The sequence below is a fragment of the Spea bombifrons genome, chromosome 3 (genome assembly GCF_027358695.1).
Source record: "Spea bombifrons isolate aSpeBom1 chromosome 3, aSpeBom1.2.pri, whole genome shotgun sequence".
NCBI classification, from domain to species: Eukaryota; Metazoa; Chordata; class Amphibia; order Anura; family Pelobatidae; genus Spea; species Spea bombifrons.
In genome coordinates this window covers 21,334,340-21,361,207 of record NC_071089.1, presented here as the reverse complement: position 1 = coordinate 21,361,207, position 26,868 = coordinate 21,334,340, and the positions used below count along the sequence as shown (strand labels likewise).

Sequence of the window (26,868 nt, the reverse complement as noted above, 5' to 3'; positions counted from 1 at the left end):
ATATATATATATATATATATATATATAATATAGTGTTATTCATGGCAGCCACTGAGCACTGGAATTAATGTGTGCCCAGAATCCCCCACAATGTATGTAATCAGAGGGTCCACCATCTGACCCGAGTAAGCAGCCGACACGGATTCTGATAGGAGGTGTTCACCTAAACTACAATAGCAGACTGTTCTCATTTCTGTGGAAATTGAACTTTTCACCTTGTGTTAATATTTGAACTAGTGACAGACTTGTAAAACGGGTTTAAAATCGTATGGAGTGTTTACGTTACAAATTCTCTTCCTTCTGTTTAATCTGAGTGGACATGTTACATAACCATTAAAAACAATGGTTTGTGTGAGGTGCACGGCGTGTACATGTGCTGCCGCATTGCAGGTCCCTCAATGCATCCAAATGGGGAATAACTATTGGGAAATTCCTTCTCCATATCTATAACGTACATCTCGGTATATATTACACGGATACTCCAGAACAGATGACGATAGCTAAGAGAGAAGGCTGTTTAAATTTGCGTGGTGCCCCCTCTAGAAACGTAAAATTTTATGGCAGATAAGAACCATTCTGCCCGTCTATTCTGCCCATAAATAGTTGAATCGTCGGCGGCTAAGAGCCTTACATTGGCACAAAGGTTTGCTCTGCCGAGCGCCCTCTTATTTCCCGTGCAGGAGATGTGTTCGGCCAGGCGCACCTCCATGCGCGTGATATACAGGATAAAGTACTGAGTATTTTAATATACATTATTCTTCACCGGGTCTTTATATTTGCTTGTAATGATTGCCTACATTTAATGCCCTAGAAGTTTTGACGCTAATTAGTTAATCTTTGCTTTTATGTCATGGTGTCTTTATACAACGTCTACCTATACGTAGGTCAGTGTTGGTTTACCCAATAACTACAGCGGATCACACTGAGAATCCAGAATGCCTTTTTTTATTATGAAAATGGTGCATGTAATTCTTCTGTCACTTATAAGAACAGATATTTAGACACAGTGCGGAGAGCATGAAAGGCAGCCGTTTAAACGCGTATTCCATAAGCTTTGTTCACCAAGACCTGCACAGCTAACAGTATATTGAGTGAAGATCATTTAAAAGAGAACAAGCACTTTAAATGTTAATTGAATGCTAAGTACTGTATCAGCCTCATACTGCCTATTTATTATCCTCTGTCATTCACAATGCTTTGCCATTGTTATATTGTTCAGGGTACACAATGACAGATCATTGAGGCTGATAATCATGAAATGAAGAAGGAATCGCCAGGTTCCCCGTACTTCTCTTCCTGGCCGTTTCTGCCCTTTAATCTTGTGTGATTGACAGGCGGCAAGGAGGTGATCAGATCATCGTGAACATTACACACACCTGGTTAACGTGTTTCTCAATATTTACATAATCTTTAATTGGTTAATATTGTATTCACCTTGGTGTATTTTGAAACGTGTTTATGCAGCGTGGTAGACTAGCATAATGAATATCACTTTAGCGACAAATAATTCTCAGGTCCACCTTGGCGTATTTCAGCCGTGACAAAATCAGCCATATTAAACCTGTCCAAGATGGAAAGATTGTTCACAGGCATTTGCCGATGGCAGCTGTGGCAACCATGACTGTGATCTTAAAGAAAGGACTTTTTCATTTGAGGATTATATGTATATTGGACATCATTCCTCTGTCTACCTCTGTAGTTCCGTTTTATTCATTCACAATCACATTCACGTGTCTTTATTGACAGGAGACATCTCCCCAACTTCCCACTCCTAGCAGAAGACACATTCAACACCACCGGGATTTCTCAGTGTTCCATTTTCATTACTTTTGGTCTTTCTCATTCTAATCCCCTTTTACTTTACATTCTTCCCATGATTCCAAAAAATATAGCCTCGCAAAATATTTTTTGAAATGTGGGTCATACCATTTTATTTGGATTGGCTCAATAAATGTTCACTGTGCATTTTAACTGAAATCCCATTCATACATCCCGGTTAATATAATTTATTTAAACCTTTTGCAAAACGGGTGTACCTGTACAACATTGACAAAGTCTGTGCGGAGAGTTTAAAATGTTGAGTTGCTTCTTGGATAATTAATAATTCAGTGCAATACCCATCTCCTTATTTTTACAGGAATCTCTCTCTGGTCGTAGAAAAGCTCTCGCAACAAGCAATATTAATATGAAGCAGTACGCCAGCCCCATGCCTACACAGACGGATGTGAAGTTAAAATTCAAACCTCTGTCGAAGAAGGTTGTATCTGCAACTCTACAGTTCTCATTATCGTGCATCTTCCTGAGAGAGGGCAAAGCCACGTAAGTTTCATATATTCGTATCCGTACACTTTATATAATGGCAGAGGGCGAGAGAGGAAGATTGACTTTTATGCTATATTGTATGCCCAAAGACCAGCGTTATGGGTTGGAACAGATTTGTAAGATCTAACTTTTCCTTTAACATTACTCCATCTTAATGGGTTTTCACCTGAGCTGAACTCATTCCTCACCATATGTATGTCAACGTGTGTGTAGACGCACACACACACATACTATCATGGTGTTTCATGCTGCCTGACATTATAGTTTTAATTGGTTTTATTTCTATTAGTGTCAGTAAGAGAAGGTCTCCTTGATACAGGGGGTAGAAGCACAGTAAGGGAAAGAGTGGAGATAAAGCAGACATTACTCCCTCACTCAAGCAAGGTTGTTTCGTGTACTGATGGCTCCTGCATTTGTTTTGGAAAACAAGCTGTTCGTGCATGAAATTGAAGAAAATTACATTTCCAGAGTACTATATAAAAATAATTTTAACAGTTTTATTTTTTTTCTTTATCTCATGATGTATGGAAATTGCAAAAAATGTGTACATGGAGTGATTAAAATTAATTTACATCCTTTTTGTATTTGCCTTTTTTTGTAAATTGTTTGTTTTTCTCTCTCTTGTTCTTTGCATTTGATTAAGTTGAGGTTTTTTTTTTTGCTGCCTGATAACATTTAATTGTGCGCTATCATGTAATCATCTCTGCAGGTATTAAAATTTTCAGATTCCTTAGGAGGCATAAGATGTCTGTTTCATTGTCCGCTGTTAATCCCGAATGCAGTAATATTCAGTGACAAGTGTGGGGTGTCTAGAATACCAATTACAGAAATGTATCATTAGATGGCGAGGAGGCATCAGCATGTATATAGGGTATCATTTGTTCAATTTCTGAAATAGGTCATTCCGTGTAATAAAGGTAAAAATGCATTTTTATTCTCTGCACCTGTAACAGATATTTGAACAAATAGCAGAACGCTGTACCCCTGCTGTGTATAGAGAAAATGCGTAATTTACTTCAAAAATATACCTATGCTTTAATTTTAGTTTTTGTAACCATTTAGAAATGCGTGTTCTGTATACTGTCACATTGGCTATAAGCCCTCCAAGGTGCTTTTAACCCTTTCTATAATACAGGGTTTATAAATATAAAATCGGTGGCTAAGAACGTCTTTACCTTGGGCCCCTATGCCAATGCGGTTGCCTTCTGTGCTGCTGAGCGCCGGGTTATGATGTCCCAGCGCACAACTATTATTGCATCGGCCTACAGAGGCTTTGCTGGCGTGGCACTGTCCTCCGTTGTGTAAATGACCCGATTTGGGGAAATCTGCATCACACCAGGGGCCGGATTGCCAAAGAAGGTCGATCTGTCCAATGCCATGCAATCCTAGGGCAGAATCCGCCTCTATGCTGTCATGTATGTCACATTTTATCTTTCTGTTCTTGAGTTTCCTTTTTTTAGGGGGATAATTTTGTCTCGACCCTGTTAATCCATAATTGGGCAACATATTACATTTAATATTAGGGAACATGCCGAGTACTGGTGACAAGTTAAGATATCTGCCCACATTCTCTTTTCTCTGTACTGGACACCTAATCGCTCTTGTCCGTGGCCTGCTCTTTTAAGGAGACCCTTCCATTGTCATTTTGCATTCAGGGATGAAGATATGCAGAGCCTTGCAAGCCTGATGAGCATGAAACAAGCCGACATAGGAAACCTGGATGATTTTGAAGAAGACAACGAAGATGATGAAGAGAACAGGGTGAACCAGGAGGAAAAAACTGCTAAAATTACAGGTCTGTCCCAATCAGGAACTTGGGAGTTTAAAGAATTATATTAGATAAAAGCGTATTCTATACATTATTAGGTGCCTTTTGACAGGGCAAGATGTCCAGTTTCATTTAGTGTGGTTATAAACCTTCATTCATATTACAGGGAAATATTTGCAGTTAGAGACATAAGCTTCTCCAGTCGAGGAGCCGTCGGTCCCTTGTTCTGCTTTTACTCTCATTAGTGGACTTTTCTGTCAATTATTTGTTTCTTAGTCCCAAAGTCTTTAGCGGTTTGTGATACCGTTTAGCCGACCAATGTCCGTAGAATAAGATGTATGATTGATGCAATGGCCTCAGAGATCCCTCCTTCAGATGTCAAGCTACCTAAGTAATCGTTCAACCCTGGGACCAATGCAAAAGCCTTTTTTCTTTTGTAATCCTGGACAGATTGTTATGCAGAAAGTTTCTCATCCTTCCATGCTTATAGGAGAGTATGGTGTTCACATATCATGTAACATTTAAATGTCTTCTCGCACTGCCCAGACTTAATACCGAGTAGAGTAGATCTTCTTTTAAAGATCCACAGGGCTAGAGCATGTTGATTTCACCTAATGTGAGACATGTCAAGGCTTATGAAGAAACTAGATTGTCAATAAATAAACCTAGAATAACTGGGGCTTTAGGCATATGTAAGAACATGCAAATCAGTGGCTTTTGTGGTGTCTCTTCCTCCTACGCCACACATTCTTGCATATTACTATCTCTTATCTATGTTTAGTAAGATGTATCTTACTAAATTTTGAAAGTGCTGTTATTCCTGCTCTGGCTTTCCGATACCAATATGTCTGTTTGTTTACAGGTGGGACATGAGCGGACAGGATTATTTGACCTGTTTTGGAATCCGGCCAGAGCGGGATTAACATTCCATTTGCTGAATGAAATACCATTGCTATGCTATTAATGTCCACAAAGAAACCTGTATTTCTGTGTAAAGTCTGGGAAATATTTTTAGCCCCTGTCCTGACTCGAAATAGTAAAAGTTTGTGTTTTTTTCCCCTGACAATAGAGCCCTACGAAGCATAAGTCTCCCTGTACGTATAGCTTGCTTCATTATTATTATTATTTATTGTATTGTATAGCGCATTCATATTCTGCAGTGTTGTACAATGGGTAAACAGGGCATAACAAGCAGTGCGTAACATAGCAATTTGACTTGCCTGCCCAAACGAGCTGACAATATAGCTTCTTTTTGCTGCCAATTCAGATAAATTGACAAAATATAGTTTTATTTCTCCCAGCAGCCTTTTTGATACCTTACAATTTCTCAATTTAGGGATTAATTTTACAAGCTTGAAGTTTAATTAAAACGTTATACCGTGTGTTTATGGAGCAGTGTTTAGAGGTTAACCTCCGCTGCCGTCGGCATTAGTGTGTGTTACGACGTACATATGGGGTTTTGTTGGAGATGGATTATTAGGTACGCGAGTACTGGTGATGCCGTGGACGCTAGCCCCGTGTAGGAGACTCCATTAAGTTGGTAGATGTATTGGAGTGTTAATGTAAACACTATGGAGCTTAATGCTCTCAAGTTAGGACTTGCTGAAGTTTACAAGTGAATTCCTGGGGATAAGTAGTAATATTGACTCTTGCTTCGGTAACACACTTTTCCCACACAAACCCACGTGAGGTTTTGTGATGTTCTTCAACTTAAAAGCATGGTTAAATGTAGGCAGCTCCCTTAGTTTATGGCAATGACACAGCATAACCTCAGGTGACCCCTTTAATGCATTAATGATATTTTTGCACCTTTAGAGATGTCAAAGTAATCGCACAACCCTGTCATTATGGGTTTAGACAACATAATAACAAGAACCACAGCTGCTCAAAATGCTTCAGATTCTCAGTCCCAGTCGGTCCGCGGCGGTGTTCTGCGGCACACCCTGCCGATCTCTCTGACGGAGGAATGCACTCAGGTCCTGGTCACGTCGAAATATAGACAACGTATTTAAACTGTGATGAAGTTTGGCCTTACATAACACACTTTAATAGAATAACTAGTATGTGCAAAATGCATCAGCATATACAACATACATGCCTGTACTATTTCATGTTTTGTATTGCAATTCATTGTTCTCAATATTTGTATATATTCTTGCTAGCTAGAATATAAATCTGTCCTTGTTAGTTCCACCGCATAATATACTTACTAGCATGTCCCATGCTATCATGGGTGGCTCAGGCCATGGAGTCACGCAGTCGTATAGCCATGGAGTCACGCAGTCGTGTAGCTATGGAGTCACGCAGTCGTATAGCTATGGAGTCACGCAGTCGTATAGCTCATATTGTGCATGTGCCGTCTCCAGTAACCTTTCAGGACAGTGCAATAGGCTTAGATTAGAATAGGCTTTAAAATCCAGAGAGTTCACTGTGCATGAAATGAAAGTATCAGCTGTAGATTGCCTGCAATCCCTATAACCCTGCATTTGGCATTTATCGATAGCTGAAGAGTACCAGTTTTTCTCTCCCTCTACCTGGTTTTATATCAGATCCTATACAGATTTGGTTCCCAATCGGTGGCTTGAGGTCTTTTTGATGTACCTGAAAAATGCACTTCTTTATTTAGCTTACATGGTAAAGGAGCTGATGTGGGCATCCTACTTCTTGGCTATGTGAGAACTGTAATTACGCAATAAGTGAACGTAATAAGGAGGTTGGTTACTCTTTAAGGTCACTGATTAGCAAATAGCACAGAACAGAGGACTAGACTTTGCTAGAATGAAACCATTCTTCTAGTGCAATCCAAAATATATTGCAGTGATCTTATTTGTATGTTGCCTCACTTGTTTTACCCACTTTTTCTACCTAACCCCTTCTGTCTTTTGCCTAATGCATGCAACTGCTGCTCCTTTTCTCTAACAACCATTTTACTTTTAGTTATCTTGACTGGCTTCTGTTTACAGAAATTGTAAACCAATTGAATGCCCTGAGCAACTTACACGAAGATCAGGATGACTGCGTAAAGCAACCATATTTGCCTTCAGCTAAATCATCCAGTCCCTGTGAAGGTCTATGATCTTTCCTCTATTTTCATCCTGTTTCTAATTGTCTGCTTACCTGTTGCTGCTTGTGTCTGGCTGCGTGTGTCGCTTGTGTGGCTTTAACCTCTGTGCTGTCTGGCATTTTGTGGCGCAACCAACCAACATCTGGGCAAAGAGTAGTGTCGTGGAGTCTGCCGACGTACATTCCTGAAACGCTTCTATGCTACAGATATGCTACCATCTCGTTTGTATGCCAGCGTTATCAGCGTGTAGAAAGTAGGCTGAGCGTCCAAGCACATTGGGAAGACTTTCACGTATTATGGCTGGCCGTAATATGTGTTTTCTATGTGCAGTGCTTATGTAAAATATTATCTGCCTTTCACTTTTATTTTTTTTTCTTTGTTTTTGCTGTAGTAGTTCACTAGATTTATAGCATTACAATGATCTGGTGCATCAACAAAGCTGTTTTCCTTTTAAGCTCTGTTATCTTACTGAACACTGTTAAATCTGCCCGTCTTCTTGCTTCTGGCTTATACTGATCCTCCGTCGTTATACCCTCTGAACTTTTGCTTTCACCCTTTGAGTTCAGTGTTGTACGTATGCGATCCTGTTACAAACCCCTATTACATTTATGCCTAAACTTGCAGGAGTGTAAAAACCTTCCCAGTAGGGCCACAAAACCAACAGGCTTTCCGGATTATACATAGAGCCTTTTGCTCAGAGAAAGCATTTGTGAAAGACTGAACTGCGTGTTAATTACAGGGATTCTACAACATTTATGACATTTGATGACATGGTTGAGCGCCCCATGCTTTTATTGTTTTCTGTTTTTTTTTTTGTGTATGCATGTTTGTATAATATTTATTAAATATGTGTGTGTGTGTATATATATATATATATAATTTTTCTTGGAGACAGTAAACACATGCCTAAGTGTATTAATTTGAAATAATTTAAATAACAATACAATGTGTAGCAGCAATCAGAAAGCATTACACAGACGAATACACTGCATACATATACTTTAACTTGCATGCATGTATTGCGCGTATCCCTGTAACATTAACATTCGGTGACATGTGGCAGTAGTATCTGCTTAGGATAAGTTTCTGGTGATGGGCTATAGCCTTGGCTATGGGTTATAATGCTGATGGCCGATGTTCTTTACGCATGATGCTGCACCGCCTGCACCTTTGGCTATGCTCCATTGTGTTCATGTTATTCTCTCTGTTATGATGCATGTAATCATCTTGGTGATGTTTCCAGCAACAGTGTGCTACCTTCCAGACTTTCCAAAGTCGTTTCCAGACATCTCTATTTATTTGACGGAGAGAACCCAATTGCTTTGTGTTTAATGGTTTGTGCAAACCCAGTTCTGTTTTATTTAATTGTTTCAGAGAGCCCACTTCTCGTTGTGTTGTAGAGAACCCATCCTAAGACATAAGTTCATGGGACTGTCACCGATCAACGGAGGCCTTGCCAACCTTCAAATAAATTCATGAAAGTAGCATACGAAGGCAGAGCTAAAGCCAGAAACTTATGTGGCTTTGAGCCTTTTTAAAACTCAATATTCTGACAAATAGATGCACAAAAGCAACACTTTCCCTGTGTCTTTCAAACAGGAAAGAAACTCTTATTATGCCTTTAACAAAGTTACCAAAACATTAACATTTTTAGAAAACATTTACATGCCAAAAGGAGACACCAGTGATTATACACTGGTGGTTTATCCCTGTAAACAAAAATGGACATAACTTCACCTTTAAACCTGAAATACAGTTTCAGAGACAACAGAATAACATACTTAAATGAAAAATGCATATACGGTAAATCGTCCTGAAGTGGCTCTAGCAGCTGTACTTTGGAAATGCCCCTTTTATCCTAAAAAGTAGATCAGTTTTCTGCCTGTTGGAAGAGTAATGCAAAATTAAGTGAGATGCCTTTAATAAAGGTGTATCTCTACATTCAACTAACATGTCCTGTTGTGGCCTCGTTCAAGAAGAACATTTTGCTATAGTCTTAGAAGAGAGGAAAGCATCCCACAGAGGATCAGGGGGCTGTAGATCTTCTAATAATCGGACAACCTGTTGTATACCAGCTCAGTCGGTAATGAACCAATGCTGCATCTGCTTAATATTTCTGTTTGATGTCATGTGCGCATCTACTTAGGAAATGTTGGTTTGCTACAAAGTCCAGCCATTCATTGCAAGCACTGGTACTGCATCCATTATTTCAGTTTCACGCGGGCATGTTTCTTCATTTTGCCTTGATTTCTGCACATAGCTGTATATATATGTCTCTGTAACCCAATGGAGGTAAATGTGCCATTTTATTACCGTCACTTTTGCTTTGTGCTAAACTTGTTTGTTTGGTTGTAGAACTTATAAATAAGTTAAATTTTTTGGATGAAGAGGAGCAAGACTTGATGAACACAAGCTCGAATCCCTTCGAATGTTCCGATTCAACAGAATTAAATCCCTTTGGAGATCCAGATGCTGAAGGTAACAGTCAGTTGAATTTTCGGCTCAAAAGGAGCTCTTAAGGAAAACACACACACACACACGCACACACACGCACGCACACACACACACACTACTTTGGTAATTCCTCTTGTGAGGTCGAACTTTCTTTATAGATATTTTGAAGGACGGTGGCTCTTCTCTTGAGTCTAAACTTTAAACATAAGGTCTGCAGTGCACATTTTATATATCCATTATTTACTTATTAAAATTGATAGGATAGATGTATAGTAACACTGTTTAGTATTGCTTTCAAGTAGTCTCTACGTGTCATAGGATGACTTGTGCAGCCGACTGAGCCAGGTGTAGGAAGGCCATATTCAGTGTAGATATGGCATAGTGTGTGTTTGTCACAGTGTAGATATGGCATAGTGTGTGTTTGTCACAGTGTAGATATGGCGTAGTGTGTGTTTGTCGCAGTGTAGATATGGCGTAGTGTGTGTTTTTTACAGTGTAGATATGGCGTAGTGTGTGTTTTTTACAGTGTAGATATGGCGTAGTGTATTTGTCACAGTGTAGATATGGCGTAGTGTGTGTTTGTCGCAGTGTAGATATGGCGTAGTGTAGATATGGCGTAGTGTGTTTTTTACAGTGTAGATATGGCATAGTGTGTGTTTGTCACAGTGTAGATATGGCATAGTGTGTGTCACAGTGTAGATATGGCATAGTGTGTGTCACAGTGTAGATATGGCATAGTGTGTGTTTGTCACAGTGTAGATATGGCATAGTGTGTGTCACAGTGTAGATATGGCATAGTGTGTGTTTGTCACAGTGTAGATATGGCATAGTGTGTGTCACAGTGTAGATATGGCATAGTGTGTGTCACAGTGTAGATATGGCATAGTGTGTGTCACAGTGTAGATATGGCATAGTGTGTGTTTGTCACAGTGTAGATATGGCATAGTGTGTGTCACAGTGTAGATATGGCATAGTGTGTGTCACAGTGTAGATATGGCATAGTGTGTGTTTGTCACAGTGTAGATATGGCATAGTGTGTGTCACAGTGTAGATATGGCATAGTGTGTGTTTGTCACAGGGCAGATATGGCGTAGTGTGTGTTTGTCACAGTGTAGATATGGCATAGTGTGTGTTTGTCACAGTGTAGATATGGCGTATTGTGTGTTTGTCACAGTGTAGATATGGCATAGTGTGTGTTTGTCACAGTGTAGATATGGCGTATTGTGTGTTTGTCACAGTGTAGATATGGCGTAGTGTGTGTTTGTCGCAGTGTAGATATGGCGTAGTGTAGATATGGCGTAGTGTGTGTTTTTTACAGTGTAGATATGGCATAGTGTGTGTTTGTCACAGTGTAGATATGGCATAGTGTGTGTTTGTCACAGTGTAGATATGGCATAGTGTGCGTCACAGTGTAGATATGGCATAGTGTGTGTTTGTCACAGTGTAGATATGGCATAGTGTGTGTCACAGTGTAGATATGGCATAGTGTGTGTTTGTCACAGTGCAGATATGGCGTAGTGTGTGTTTGTCACAGTGTAGATATGGCATAGTGTGTGTTTGTCACAGTGTAGATATGGCGTATTGTGTGTTTGTCACAGTGTAGATATGGCGTAGTGTGTGTTTGTCGCAGTGTAGATATGGTGTAGTGTGTGTTTGTCACAGTGTAGATATGGCATAGTGTGTGTTTGTCACAGTGTAGATATGGCGTAGTGTGTGTTTGTCGCAGTGTAGATATGGCGTAGTGTGTGCTTTTTACAGTGTAGATATGGCGTAGTGTGTGTTTGTCACAGTGTAGATATGGCATAGTGTGTGTTTGTCACAGTGTAGATATGGCGTATTGTGTGTTTGTCACAGTGTAGGTATGGCATAGTGTGTGTTTGTCACAGTGTAGATATGGCGTATTGTGTGTTTGTCACAGTGTAGATATGGCGTAGTGTGTGTTTGTCGCAGTGTAGATATGGTGTAGTGTGTGTTTGTCACAGTGTAGATATGGCATAGTGTGTGTTTGTCACAGTGTAGATATGGCGTAGTGTGTGTTTGTCGCAGTGTAGATATGGCGTAGTGTGTGCTTTTTACAGTGTAGATATGGCGTAGTGTGTGTTTGTCACAGTGTAGATATGACATAGTGTGTGTTTGTCACAGTGTAGATATGGCGTAGTGTGTGTTTGTCGCAGTGTAGATATGGCGTAGTGTGTGTTTTTTACAGTGTAGATATGGCGTAGTGTGTGTTTGTCACAGTGTAGATATGGCATAGTGTGTGTTTGTCACAGTGTAGATATGGCATAGTGTGTGTTTGTCACAGTGTAGATATGGCGTATTGTGTGTTTGTCACAGTGTAGATATGGCATAGTGTGTGTTTGTCACAGTGTAGATATGGCGTATTGTGTGTTTGTCACAGTGTAGATATGGCGTAGTGTGTGTTTGTCGCAGTGTAGATATGGTGTAGTGTGTGTTTGTCACAGTGTAGATATGGCATAGTGTGTGTTTGTCACAGTGTAGATATGGCGTAGTGTGTGTTTGTCGCAGTGTAGATATGGCGTAGTGTGTGCTTTTTACAGTGTAGATATGGCGTAGTGTGTGTTTGTCACAGTGTAGATATGGCATAGTGTGTGTTTGTCACAGTGTAGATATGGCGTAGTGTGTGTTTGTCGCAGTGTAGATATGGCGTAGTGTGTGTTTTTTACAGTGTAGATATGGCGTAGTGTGTGTTTGTCACAGTGTAGATATGGCATAGTGTGTGTTTGTCACAGTGTAGATATGGCATAGTGTGTGTTTGTCACAGTGTAGATATGGCATAGTGTGTGTTTGTCACAGTGTAGATATGGCATAGTGTGTGTTTGTCACAGTGTAGATATGGCGTAGTGTGTGTTTGTCGTAGTGTAGATATGGCGTAGTGTGTGTTTGTCACAGTGTAGATATGGTGTAGTGTGTGTTTGTCACAGTGTAGATATGGCGTAGTGTGTGTTTGTCACAGTGTAGATATGGCGTAGTGTGTGTTTGTCGTAGTGTAGATATGGCGTAGTGTGTGTTTGTCACAGTGTAGATATGGTATAGTGTGTGTTTGTCACAGTGTAGATATGGCGTAGTGTGTGTTTGTCGCAGTGTAGATATGGCGTAGTGTGTGTTTCACAGCTTGAAACAGCTCTAAATGTATTAGAGCTGCAGTGAAATGCAGGAATCCAAGCCATGTTAGTAGCGTATGCTAATCTTGTCACATTGTATGTTCTAGAATTAAATCAGGCCTAGCTCATTTCTTGATTGTCTGTTTATTAGAAGCACCAGTCGAGAAGGAGCAGTTAAAGCCTAAATCGTTTGAAGAGTACAATCCGTTTAAGGAAACTGATCCCACAACTTATTTAAACCCGTTTGATGAGCCCGATCCAGAACCTGAACCCACCATAGAAGTTAGCAAAGACTCCCCGCCACAGCCAGGAAAGAGGAAAAATGCCAGACCCGTGGACATGACCAAATATCTCTACGCTGACAAAACCACACAGGACGAGGATGAGCTCGATGAGTGAGTACCTCTTAATTACTTTTACATGGAAGGAATGGACTGCCGTCATTCTGGATAAAGAATGTAAAAGTTATGAACTTTTGGTTGTTTTTACATTAACGTTATGTTATATACAGGGAAAGCACTGTACTGTATTGAGGCAAGCATTGTAATCTAGACTGGAAGCTTAACTCAATTTCTCAATACATAGTATATGATATAACTACCAAGAGGAAGAGCAATGCTGCCGCCATTGAACTTAAATTATAAATCCCTTTTCTTTAAAGAAAACGTGTCAAAACGATGGCCTTAATTTAAAATTAAAAATACAAACCAAGTGATTTTCTTTCAAACTAAATTTATTTGTTGATATGCAGGTGAAAGTTTTAATAAGCATGAAAAATAGCTTGAAGAAGTGATTGGTGCAAATTATCTCTATTCAACTGTTATGTACATTGCTCTTAGATAATGTAATTTATATATATATGTGTGTGTGTTTGTTGTGTATATTATATTGTATATATGTGTGTGTATATGACACACAGAGAGTACCATTCAACCTTTGGGGCACTTAAAAATGCCCTTGCTTTTGAAAGAAAAGCAAATTTAGTCCATTAAAATAGCATCAAATAGATGAGAAATCCAGCGCAGATGGTGTTAATGTTGTAAATGACTATTGTAGTGGGAAACGGCTTAATTTTAATGGAATATTTTCATAGACGTACAGATGTCCTTTATCACTCCCATCACTCCTGTTGTGATTCCTAATCCAGGTTTGTTTAAAAGGCTAATTGATCATTAGAAAACTCTTTACAAATTATGTTACACCGCTAAAAAATTCCTTGTTTTTAATGAAAACTTCCAAGTGACCCCCAACTTCTGGCGGGGTGTGTATATAAATGATCATGTTACTGTAGGAAAGGGTTGCGTCTAGTTGTGGGCAACGCTTTCCAAATAAGCACACAACACAGTGCAGCTCACGATCAAGATAACGAGGTTAACTGAAACACCACCTATACCTCAAGTGGAATCAACATATGGAAAAATACTAAAACAATTGTATCAGCACGATGTTTTGAATTATTCAGTGCTGAAACACTGTTGATACAACTTTATGTTGCAGGACAATTTCTACAAAGTTTTTAGTTGGATACAATTTTTTATAGGTTTTTTTTTATATGGGACTTTATACTTATTAAGCCTGAACTGTGTACCAATATTGATTAGGAGTGTTATATTATTATTAGGGCTGCAACTAACGATTATTTTAATAATCGATTAGTTGGCCGATTATTTTGTTGATTAATCGGATAAAAAAATACATTATTTTAAATTGAAGAAAAATTGCAATAAAAAACGTACAATTTACACTTTCATCTCTTTATTGCAATGGCCTCTCTCTATTCACCTTCTTATTTTACTGACATAAAAGCTACAAGAACCCAAACACACTGTTTCTCAAACTAGGTTTTAATACAAAGTTATTAGTAAATATTAATTCATATGTTAACTATTTTTCATATTTAATAAAAACTATGAGAAAAAAGCCTTGTTTAAATTTTTTTATTTACCAAACTGCCCCCGGTTATGCACATCAGACCCCCAGCTTGCCACTCTGCCCCCATATATGCCTTATACCTCTTATATGCCAGATTCCACTGTGCCCCCTGATATGCCACTGTGCCCCCTGATATGCCTTATACTCCTTATATGCCAGTGATATGCAACTGAGCCCCCGATATACCTTTTACCCCCAGATTTGTTTTATGCCCCCCTGATATGCCTAATATCGATATGTCTTATACCCCCCTATATGCCACTGAGCCCCCTGATATACCTTTTACCCCCAGATATGTTTATGCCCCCCTGATATGCCTAATATCCATATGCCTTATACCCCCTATATGCCCTAAAAATTCATAATACCCCCCATACACCACTATAACTCACCCATACACCACTCTGGCTCCTCCCCCTCTCATACTCCACTCTGCCTCCTCCCCCCTCCCATACATCACTCTGCCTCCTCCCCCGCCCATACATCACTTTGGCTCCTCCCCTCCCATACATCACTTTGCCTCCTCCCCCTCCCATATACCACTCTGCCTCCTCCCCCTCCCATACACCATTCTGGCTCCTCCCCCTCCCATACTCCACTCTGGCTCCTCCCATACTCCACTCTGCCTCCTCCCCCTCCCATACATCACTTTGCCTCCTCCCCCCTCCCATACTCCACTCTGCCTCCTGTGAACCTCCGTTTCTGACAAGACACCAGGGAGCCGGGTAGAGAGGCAGAGTGGTGTATGAGAGGGGGAGGAGCCAGAGTGGTGTATTGGAGGGTGGCTCCCATACACCCCCCTGACTCCTTCCCCCTCCCATACACCGCTCTGCCTCTCTACCCGGCTCCGTTACTGAAGGCACTTTCACTGCAGCTTCATAGAAGCCACAGTGTAAGTGAAGGGCAGTAACGGAGTCTGTCTGTGCGATGCAGAGAGGATGATTCTGTTAGCCGGTGGGGGTCTGCATCGCACAGACAGCCTCCGTTACTCACCTTCACTTACACTGAGGCTTCTATGAAGCTGCAGGGAAAGTGCCTGTCAGTAGCGGTGCCGGGTAGAGAGGCAGAGTGACGCATGGGAGGGGGGAGGAGGCAGATGGGAGGGGGAGAGAGACGGAAGAGAGAGACGGAAGTGAGAGACCGGCCGACAGTGAGGGGAATCCAGGTCTCCTGCAGCGTAGCGGGGGATCTGGATTCCGGTGTTATAATCCGATCTCTGTTTGAGGTCGGATTATATAAGGAGAGGAGTTTTTCAGAGCATTTGCTCTGAAAAAAACCTCTTTTTTTATAATCGATAAAAATCGATCCGATTAATCGATAATGAAAATCGTTGACAACGATTTTCATTATCGATTATTATCGATTAGTTGTTTCAGCCCTAATTATTATATGTTTTATTATATATATTTTTTGGTATTTCTTTTTTTCTGGTCAATTAAGCAACTGAGTCTAGCCAAAAGAGCCCTGTGGTTTCTTAGACTGACAGTTGTGATTTTATTAAAAGTGGTTTTTATACTGTCACATATATTTCTAGATTTTTCTTATTTCCCTAAACTGCCATTTCCAAATGTCATTGTGGTTTACTGAGGACTGATACAATTGTTTTAGTAGCTTTCCAAATAAGACTCGGAGAAGCAAGCCTATTCCTGTCAATGCCGATACTTTGTTAATTATTCTAATAAAAGAAGATTTTAATAGTAAATTTGTAGTCTTTTGAAGTTGATATAAAAGTCAGCGGAGATTAGTGGTAGGCAAAGAAATGCACACACACCCAATTAAAGAGTATAAAACCCAAATGGTATATAATCACGTTTAAGTTGAAACATTGCCTATGCCATATAATACCGTTCTTTGATATGATACAAGTCAGCAATACTTATCTCCCCTGTCTTCCTCAGTAAGTGTAAATGTTATTTATATTTATTACAGTGCGGCCAAACTACACAAACACAACCAATGACATCGAGGTTATGTTTGCCGTTTGTTCTAGATCAGGAAACCAATCTACAGAATGAAATGTCCACACGGGACAGAAACATAACCTTGGTAATAAGAAGCGCACACATTGCAGTAGAGCTTCCCCGTTTCCTTTATTTTGTTATATTTTTGTGAGATGAAGGGCAGTAACGATCTGCTGATTTTTCAACTTAAATTTTTGTCGCACCGCTTCCAGCATCCAAAGAGTCGAGGCTCAGTCGTGATATTAAGTGTAATTTAAAGGGAGTGTCGTGAAGTGACTGTGTCTGAGGATACAGCTCCCTTTATTTAATGAGAGGTTCGTCATGTTTTTGACTCTTACACTAACTCAATTTGGCCAGCTTCTGAATGCTGCCGGTGCCCCGGTGAATTCTAATATCTCTCTAGGTACCTGTGATTGCATTAGGGTTATGTTGGGTAAGCACGGGCTGTGCAGGGGTGAAAAAATAATATATTTGATGGATTATATCCTCTCAGTCTAGAGAAATGCTTGTCTCCATCTCCAGATTGCTCCCATTCCTTTCTTTGCTGTCTCTTCCCATTAGGCATATTAGCCTCCATGCACTTTCCTTTGGAAGGCAATGCAAATGTGCTTTTTAATTTACTGGCTGAAAAGCAGGTCACCCCTTAATGTCATGCAATTAGATTTGTACAGGCTTCAAATAATAGGATCAGATTTCTGTATTTTAGAAAACATTCACGTAAGTGTGATAAACCACAAGTGTCTGAATCGTGCCCATGCTACTGTGATGCATGGCTTTTGTATACGTTTCAATAGACGGCTATAGACAAATATACATTATGTCTTGTCTACCCTTTGTATGGCGCTGCGGAATCTGATGGCGCTATCTAAAATAATAAGTAATAATAACAATTAGCCATACAGTACATTATCATGTCTATACAGATTAGTGCTCAGAAATTTAGCTTAATATATGACGGGTGACGTATATTTAGGTAAGTATTGATTATATTTCATCACCAAAATTTGCGTAACTTTTCGTGTGAGCTGACTCTTGGTTAGGTGACTAGATGCCCGCTCTGCTGGAGGCTTGCAAGTATGTCGTCCAATAAACGCGTCCCGCACTATAAAATCTTCATTAACGTCTCCTGCTTGAGGAGAAAGATGCTCATCTTACCCATGGGATCACGGTTAAGCTCCGGGAATTGCTTGATCAGACTATTTTGGGCGTTTGCACGCTGTCCTCTTGTTCCTCACCTGCTTTGTTTTCACAAAAAGAGAACGCCGTCACCTCCAGCCCGAGTTGATGTGGACACAGCGTCAAACGATTTGGAACTCTCCTTACCACAACAAAATGTGGCTTTCTCTCCTTGGTTTTTTTGTTAGTGAACTTTGTCCATCCATTTTGTTTCACTGGTTTTTCTTTTTGAACCTTGACCTGTCTTTTTGTTGTTCTAGTGTCTTTATCTGTGATGAGTTAAGTGATAAAGCATAAAGCCTTAAAAGGTTTGTCACTCAACACCTTTCGGGAAAGCATGTCTGTCTTCTCCTTTGAAGCCATAGCGCTACCTCATGTTTCACTTTGTTTTGAAATGATCATGAATGATGGTTATTCGCTTTATTAACAATATAATTTTTCACATGTTATTCAGAGAAAATCTCTCCTCGATTTTTTTTTTTTTTAATTTTTTTTTTTTGTAGTCTTGTTTTGCCTGAAGTACCATCGACTGGTGTCCTATTTTATATGGGGACCATTTTGAATGTTATGATTTTTTTGCCCTTCTACTATGTATTGTATTTAGATATTCTGTGTAGGTAAGTGTTCGGATTATACTATTTGTGCTGTTGGCTCAGCAAATATTTGTAAGCTAGACCTTTAAAGGAAATGTTTACTTTCTTGGCTCAGTGCATCACTGTTTCATAACATACTTAGCCTTGGAGGCCAATTCTTTCTAATTATTACTATATATATTTATTTATATAGCAGGACTTCTTGCAGTACATAAAAAGGGTATAACAAAACTAGATTTCACAGACTAAGACAAAATGATATTAGGTAAAGAAGGCCCTGCTAGCAAGCTTACATTCTATAGGTAATGGGGTGAAAAGAAGCATACGGTATGGGGAAAGGGGAGAGATAGTGTTGGGGTTGTATTAGTGGCAGGTAAGTTTGAGCTGCATTTAGTAACTTTCTTCTCTGAAGAAGTGGGTTTTGAGCTTTTTCTTGTACATTAAGAGGGTGAGTGAAAGCTGGAGTTTAGGTGGAAGTGAGTTGCTGAGGTACGGGGCCGAGCCGGTGAAGTCTTGTAAGCGGGAAGAGGTGATAAGTGAGGAGGAAAGCTTAAGCCCACAGGAAGGACATAAAGATCGAGTAGGGGAGTATTTTGTTATGAGGGAGAAATATATGGAGGAGCTGTATTACGAAGGGTGCTATGTGTTAGTAGAAAGATGTTAAATGTAATTCTTGAGGTAATATGGAGTCAGTGGAGGGTTTTACAGAGTTGGGGAAGCTGAAGAAGAAAGTTGTGTAAAGAAGATAAAGCTGTCAGCAGCATTATGGATAGACTGCAGAGGAGAGAGGCGAGGAGGGAATACTAACCACTAGTTGTAGTTGTTGAGAAGGGAGATAAGGGAATAATGTGAGAAATGTGTTTTTAGGTGCAGTTGGCAGGGTATGGCAAGAGATTGAATACTAAGGACTGATCCTTAGGGTACACCAATAGAAAGTGGAAGATGTCTTACCAGAGAGAAAATGGCAGAAAATTAACGATTAGGTAGGTATGACGAGGTCTGGGCTGGATCCGTATTTCATATACATATAGAAGAAAGTGAGTCAGGAAGAAAGAGGTAAACGACAGTTTGACAGGGTTTTTTGCCGACGTTTTCTATAGTATATGACCATCTGCGTTAAACTGTAAATTACTTTCAAGACTGTCTGTTAGCAGATAGGATGGCTTCTGGCTGGTTGAAGAGCATATTAGCAGCTCTCCTACTCTACAGAGAGAGGACCCTGATGTTCCAGCATCTAGACGATAGTTAGCATCCTGGCTCCGCTTTGGCATTCATGTGTCAGGTTGGCACTGAAAGGGTTAAAAAAAAAAAAAGTCTAGTCGCAAAAAATGTAATTTTAGTTTTAATGCATGTTTTCCATTTTACTACATTAAAACTGGAGCATGTGTTTAGTTATTGGAGTTAGAAAGTGAAATTTCTGTCATTTTCCTTCTCCCCTGGCTGCCTCTACTGAAGCAAGGAAGTATTGGGACGTGCTCTATAGTACTCCCATACAAACGCAGTAGCAGCCAATCACGTGTATGCTAGCAATATGTTTGTATAGCATGCATGTGATTGGCTGCTGTTACTCCTCCTGATGCGTGACCTCCGGTGCCAATGACTAGAATGGGAGTTCTGCTGAGTACATGCAAGAGGCATACTACGGTATACTTCCTGCTTCCAATACAGGCAGCCGGGAGGAGTTAAATGAGACAAATTTTCTCATTTTCTTACTAAAATAATAAAAATAAATCCTGCATTTATTCCCATCCAGTAAATTGCATGCCAAATATACCCCAGCATGGCTTTAACATGAGAATAAGGCTGGAGTGCTCCTTTAAGCCGCCAATATCAAGGCCATAATAGTGTACTAAGTGACTATGATAATATTGGTTAACCCATATCAATTGCAGTGCCAAAGAACACTGCTTTCTATCTTTCCCCATTGTGGGACTGAACCTCACGGTGGTTTTGGTTGTAGAAGAAAATGTTATTAATTAAAATCCCCAACAGTTCTTAAGTAGAATAGCATATAAAGTATCCTATGGTCAACAGCAAACTCTGGTTATACAGACAACCTTATTCTATGTATATTCCAGAATAAGATATTGGTAATAAAATTACTAGTAGAGAAGGAAATAGTGAATATCTTATTATAAAATATAATATTGATATAAAACTGTGTGTAGAAATAACAACGGAAAGCCAATTTATAAAGGTACAAATAACAAAACTGCACATTCCTGTGATAGACCCTTTTAGTATTTGCAGAATACTTTTCCGGTTTAAGCTGGCCATTATCAGCACTTTAGCTGGATTGTACTGCCCCGTCTGTACTGTTTGTACTTGGACGTATACCGTATAATTATGTAGCATAAAGCTCACACTGCGAGCCATGGTTTGGAATAGGTGAAATTCGTGAGTGCAAGTAATTGCCCTATATAAACGCTGCATCCATATGTTACATTCCAGTTCCTTACTCTTAGGCATTCACAGGCTAAACAATTTGACCTTTCAAAAGCTGCTGCACGTGAACTTTGACAAAGGTTCTCCTGTTACAACAGCTGAACTTTTCATTGAACATTCGTGGGGTTTTTTCCTATTGTTGTTATTATTATTATACCTACGTCAGTAAATGAATACTTCCCATGATTATTAACTTACATGTAGACTATAGGCGAAGATATCTCTGCAAATTTGTAAAAAAAAAAAAAAAAAAAATGCTTTTAGCCCCAGTTTTTTGTTCCCAGTTTTGTCAAGGTTCCTTCTTTGGTGTGGAATGTTTCAAGAAATCTGCCGTGTATAATATTTCTGCCTTGTGCCAACATCAGACCCGTACTGGCCATTTGGCATACAAGGCAAATCCGTACTTACAATCCTGCCGCTCCAATCCTACCGCAGATCAGCAGTATTTGGGCAATGCCTTGATTCATGCGTGGCCGTACGCTGCAGGTGTCTAAGCAAGATGTCACCACTTCTGTATAGTTCAGGAATATTGCAGTAACAACTGTAATTGATTTATAAATCCAACTCAAAGAACAGACATAATATATATATCCTTAACATGAAATCTTATCTGTCATTTATGAGACAGCAAAGACTAGCAATCCCTGCGATCTGTCCAGGCTGTGGAGATAGGAGATAACACAAGAAGCCACAGCTTCCAAAAGCTTAACAAGTCCCTTCCAAACATTTCTAAATACATTACATGAGTTGACAAACAACTGCAAGAGAAATAAGAAGTTTTAATAAGTAAAAATATTACACTAAAAAAACCCTGGTAATGGTGTTTGCTCATCGAATTAAACAATATATACTTATTAAAACACACATTATATCATGTGGCAAGGTAGCTTATTTGCTCTCAGGATTTGGACCTTAATGAAAAATTCAGTCAATGAGTGAATAGATCTCTTTGAGTCAATACTACATCCTTCAAATGAATATTTTGGGATGGAAACTTTATCCCTGGAAAATTGTTCTGCACAAATCCTGTACAGGATAAGTACTTTTACTCATAAGAAGTTTGATCAGCACGATGTAAGCAAAAAAAAAGCTAATTTACCATTTATTTTACTTACAGATCAAATCCATTTTATGAACCAAAAGGCAGTCCTGAGATAAGTCGAATAAGGGCCATAAAGGAATCGGAACAAGAAAAAAAGATGAAGAGGAAAGCGCCGGCGCCTCCTGTGCCATCACCAAAGAGAGAAGAGCCAGCAAGTGCACCTTTAGCTGTACCTTCTGGGAAAGACTTGTCCTCTTCTCCCAAGGTAATAATCATGGTGTTCAGTGTATGGTTGTGTGTATTAAAATGCACCCTCTCCCGACATTCATCTGTGTCGTCACAAATAACTGAGAAACTACCCTCCAAAATAATATCATGATATAATGGCATTATGAGCGACGAATGTGAAAGTTGATCTCGCTAAACCCATTTGACAGCTCTGTAAATATTTATTGGCTAACCATTGTTGGCGGGGAATTGAGTGTTATCCCCATAATAAACTATAAGCTTCTAAAGATAAGCTAATGTCTCCAATATTAGATTATCAAACTAGAATTAAAGCAATGTTACTCTCTGCCGTCTGTCAAATCCTCCTTTAACCCCTTAAGGACAATGGGCGGTCCCTAAACCCATTGAAAATCATGCATTTTGGGGTTAAAGACACTTATTTTTATAATGTAATTTTTATCTACAAGAATGAAAATCCATTTCACGTGATACTGTTGCCAAGGAGTGCTAGCATGCTCTTTGAATGAAACATTTGTTAGCTTTTCATAGTCTGCAAAATATGTCTGGGCACAAGCAGAATACCTGGTGGTTTAATTGATATTTCCATAACATTAGTAATGTACTAAGCTGGCATGTCAACTTCCTCGCTGCTTCATACCTCCCAAGTGCACTAGTTTTCACAAGACAGTCCTGATTTACAGGCAGTGATGGTCATGGGCCAGTTAGGGTGGATCCTTTGGTTTCCACTGACTGGCCCAGGGGTCTGTAGGTAGGTAAATGCTGGCACACCATACAGGACACTGAATATATGATATAATAGACAATATTAAACCCCCCCACACACACACAAACTAGAGGTTTGGCTAGTAGTGTAAATGGGCAACTGTGTTAATCAACTAAATTCTACTCAAGGACAGAACCGTATTTAATGAACAACTAAAACACACTGTGTGTAAGCACAGCCAAATGCTTTTTCATTTTGTGCTGCCCTAAAATAAATTGAGAAAAAATGTCTGGTGTGACCTTTGCCTTCTTAACCGCATCAATTCTTCTACGTACACTTGCAAAGGTCAGGGATATTGTAGGCATATAGTCAGGTGTATGATTAACCAATTATACTGAACCAGGTGCTAATGATCATTAATTTAATATATAGGTTGAAACACAATCATTATCTGTAACAGAAACTGCTGTGTAGGAGGAATAAAACTGGGCCAGGAACAGCCAAACTCACTAACAAGGTGAGGTAATGTTAAAAAATCATACATCACGGCAAGACTGAGCACAGCAACAAAACACAAGGTAGTTACACTGCGTCAGCACGGTCTCTCCCAGGCAGACATTTCAAGGCAGACAGGGGTTCCCAGATGTTCTATCCAAGCTCTTTTGAAGAAGCACAAAGAAACGGGCAATGTTGAGGACCATAGATGCAGTGGTCAGTCAAGTAAACTTGCTTCCCTTCGCAATTGGAAGATGTCTAGCAGTACCATCATCTCAGTATTGGCAGAAAACAGTGGGATCCTGGTATTACACCCTTCTACTGTCCAGGGAAGTCTGGTCAGGTGCTCTGGATGGTTGAGTCAAAATTTGAAATACCGTATTTGGTCGATTATAAGACAAGGTTTTTTTCAGAGCAAATGCTTATAATCTTATAATCGGTGTCGTCTTATAATCAGACCTCAAATAGGTCTGACTATGAGACGACTAAGATCCAGATCCCCCGCAGAACTGCAGCTCTTGTCGCCCCCCCACCCCCCCGCCGCCCCACTTACCGGTGCTTCTGATTCCCCGGTGTGTAGGCGTGGAAGCGTGGAGATGTCTAAGCGATTCGCGTAGAGCTCTATACGCTGCCCGGACTAAGCACCGGGCAGCGTGTAGAGTTCTACGCGATTCGCGTACACAACTTCCGCTGCAGCCGGGAGGAGGTGCGGCTAGCAGCGGGGGTTGTCTGCGTCCATCGCGCAGACCTTCCCCGGCTGTCAGAGATCAGAGTTCCCCGGACCGGTCCGGTGAATTCTTTCTGACAGTCGGGGAAGGTCTGCGCGATGGGCGCAGACAACCCCCGCTGCTGGCCGCACCTCCTCCCGGCTGCAGCGGAAGTTGTGTACGCGAATCGCGTAGAGCTCTACACGCTGCCCCGGCTACACACCGGGGACTCAGCTCCGGTAAGTTTGGGGGGGGGGCGGGGGAAGGGAGTGTTAAATGGGGGGCATAAGGCATTTTTGTAGGCAGAGTGCTCTGTGAAATGCCTTTTAACCCCCTTAATGACGTTCTGCCTCCAGAAATGCCTTTTTAACCCTCTATACGCCACTCTGCCTCCTGAAATGCCTTAAACCTCCCTATATGCCACTCTACCCCAAGGAAATAAAACCAAAATATTTTTCTCAATCATAGCTTTTATTAAAAAAATAGTTTATATGAATTAACATTTACTGGTAAAACTTTTTTCCCATAGGGTCGTCTTATATTCAGGCTTTTTCTTTTTTCCTAAGTTAATATTCAGATTTTGGAGGGTCGTCTTATAATCGAGCAAATACGGTACTTATCCATCAAGCAAAGAGGTATCTGATTGGCCACAGATTTATACTATAACATGACAATGAGTCCAGACATACAACTAAAGTCATTAAGAACTATCTTCATCTTAAAAAAGAACAAGGAGTCCTGGACGTGATGGTGTGATATCCCTCCCCCCTCCCGATCTCTGATCTCAACATCATTAAATCTGTCTGGGATTAGATAAAAAGAGAGAAAATAAGTAACTGAGGCTGCCTAAAACCACATTACTGTGGTTAATTCTCCAATATGTTTGCAACAACCTACCTCCCGAGTTCCTTAAAAACTGTGTGCTAGAATACCTAGAAGAATTGATGCTGTTTTGAAGACAAAGGGGTGTCACACCAAATATTGAAATAAATAGCATGCAGGCAATATGGTAGCCGCCCCGTATAGCCAATGTCTGTTACCAACGGCTCGCTCCCACTGTAGTGTAGAGCAAGTTTTCTCCTAGTTGTTGCTATAGAAAACTTCTCAGAAGAAATGAGCGAATTCTTGCGCACCTTGTTGGGAACTAATACACGCATGCATTACGTAACAGCTAAATGTTTGAAGGAATCATTGTAACTGCTTAACATCTCTGTTCATGAGTCTACCATATGCAAAACATTGAAGAGGCATGGAGTCCATGACATTGCTGCTCACTTGACGTTTGTCAAAAAGCCCCTTGACACTCCACAACGCTACTATGAAAATGTTTTGTGGACGGATGAAACGAAGGTTGAGTTGCTTGGGAAGAACACGCAATACTGCATATGGTGAAAAACAAAAAGGCACCGCGTACCCACATGACCCAGTGGTGGAGGGAGCTTCGTGGTTTGGGGCTGCTTTGTTACCTCAGGACCTGGACAGCTTGCTATCATCGAGGGGACAATGAATTCTCAACTTTTATCAAGGTATCATACAGAATAATGTCAGGATGGCTGTCCACCAGCTGAAGCTCAGTAATAGTTGGATAATGCAGCTGAAGAATAACATCACAGTAAGTCTACTACAGAACGTTTGTTTGGTTTTTTTATCTGCCTTTTGGAGTGGTCTAGTCAGAGCCCAGACGTAACCCATTAGAGATGCTGTGAAATGACCTCAAGACAGCCGTTCGCACCAGATATCCTAAGAATATGCTGAGCTTAAGCAGTTCTGTAAGGAAGAATGGTCTAAAATTCCTATCAGAAGCGCTTGTTTGAAAGTGATTTCTACCAACGGAGGTTTAACCAGTTAAGTTGAAGTTGATACCTTATATTGGGTGAACAGAAGAGAGAAAATGTACATATGCTTTTGGGGCCTCACAGGTCTTTTTTTCATATGGACCTATCTGAAGGAGAAACCACTAAGGTCCCGAAAGGTTACGTAACCTTGCATAAAAAGTCAACGCCAGCTAAAAACTATTTGCCTTTTGACACATTAGCAATGCTTAGTGTTCTTTTTCTTTGCATTATTAATTAGCAGCTGGTATGATCTCAGTAAATGTTTAATTATAAAACCTAATTGTGTGGCAATCACAACAAATCAACAAATAAATAAGAACGGAGAGCTGTGTAAGAAGCGCCCATTCTGTTCTGGCACCAGTAGGTGGCTCCTTCTGTCTGTGATAATGTTCAACGACTGTTGGTGAAATCGCCCGATTTCAGTGTTTCTTCGTATGGGGTAAATGTGTTATGATGAACGGTGTTCATGACAGTTTTCTTTTTTCTCTAATATTTTCTTATTTCCATATTAATATTATTGCCATTTTTTCATATGAGAACGGATATGGGGCATTTTATACATACATGACCTTTTGTATGATTTTATACAATGCACACATAAACATGATTTTAAATAGCATAATTGACCAGGCCTTGTAGGGAGTTTGACAATCAGCGTTATATGTGGCCTTAATCGATCATTGAGTATTACATGGCGTGTGAGCTGTAAATATCTATAAGCTATTTTCAGTTCTCCACCAAAAGTTTTTGAAACTTTTTCAACATTACATTATTTTCCATTAATGTTCTTAAGGTTATACTTTATGGAAGATTGCAAGCTCTTGGAACAAGAGAATGAAATAATAATCCAGTTCACATGAAAATGCCACCTTGGAAGCACAAAGTTGTAGCCGGTTCTGTGGATGCACATAAAATGTCATGAACCAGCCATCAAGTGGCCTAGGCTGGGATTTTGCTCTGATATAATGGTCGCACGTGTCTGTCTAGGACCATGCCAATA

At 40.1% G+C, this 26,868-nt stretch overlaps 1 protein-coding gene across 7 annotated transcripts in view; it reads left to right on the top strand.

Annotated features, from left to right (window-relative positions):
* Positions 1–26,868, top strand: part of EHBP1 (EH domain binding protein 1) — a 172,187-nt gene that overhangs the window by 49,046 nt on the left and 96,273 nt on the right. For 4 of the 7 annotated variants that reach the window (XM_053461397.1, XM_053461395.1, XM_053461399.1 and 1 more), the window contains exons 6-11: positions 2,138–2,319; positions 3,978–4,117; positions 7,054–7,158; positions 9,510–9,632; positions 12,882–13,125; positions 21,955–22,144. In XM_053461397.1, coding sequence (XP_053317372.1) covers positions 2,138–2,319; positions 3,978–4,117; positions 7,054–7,158; positions 9,510–9,632; positions 12,882–13,125; positions 21,955–22,144 — 984 coding nt within the window. The remainder of the gene's footprint in view (positions 1–2,137; positions 2,320–3,977; positions 4,118–7,053; positions 7,159–9,509; positions 9,633–12,881; positions 13,126–21,954; positions 22,145–26,868) is intronic. The other 3 variants (XM_053461401.1, XM_053461400.1, XM_053461402.1) reach the window with 1 other exon arrangement.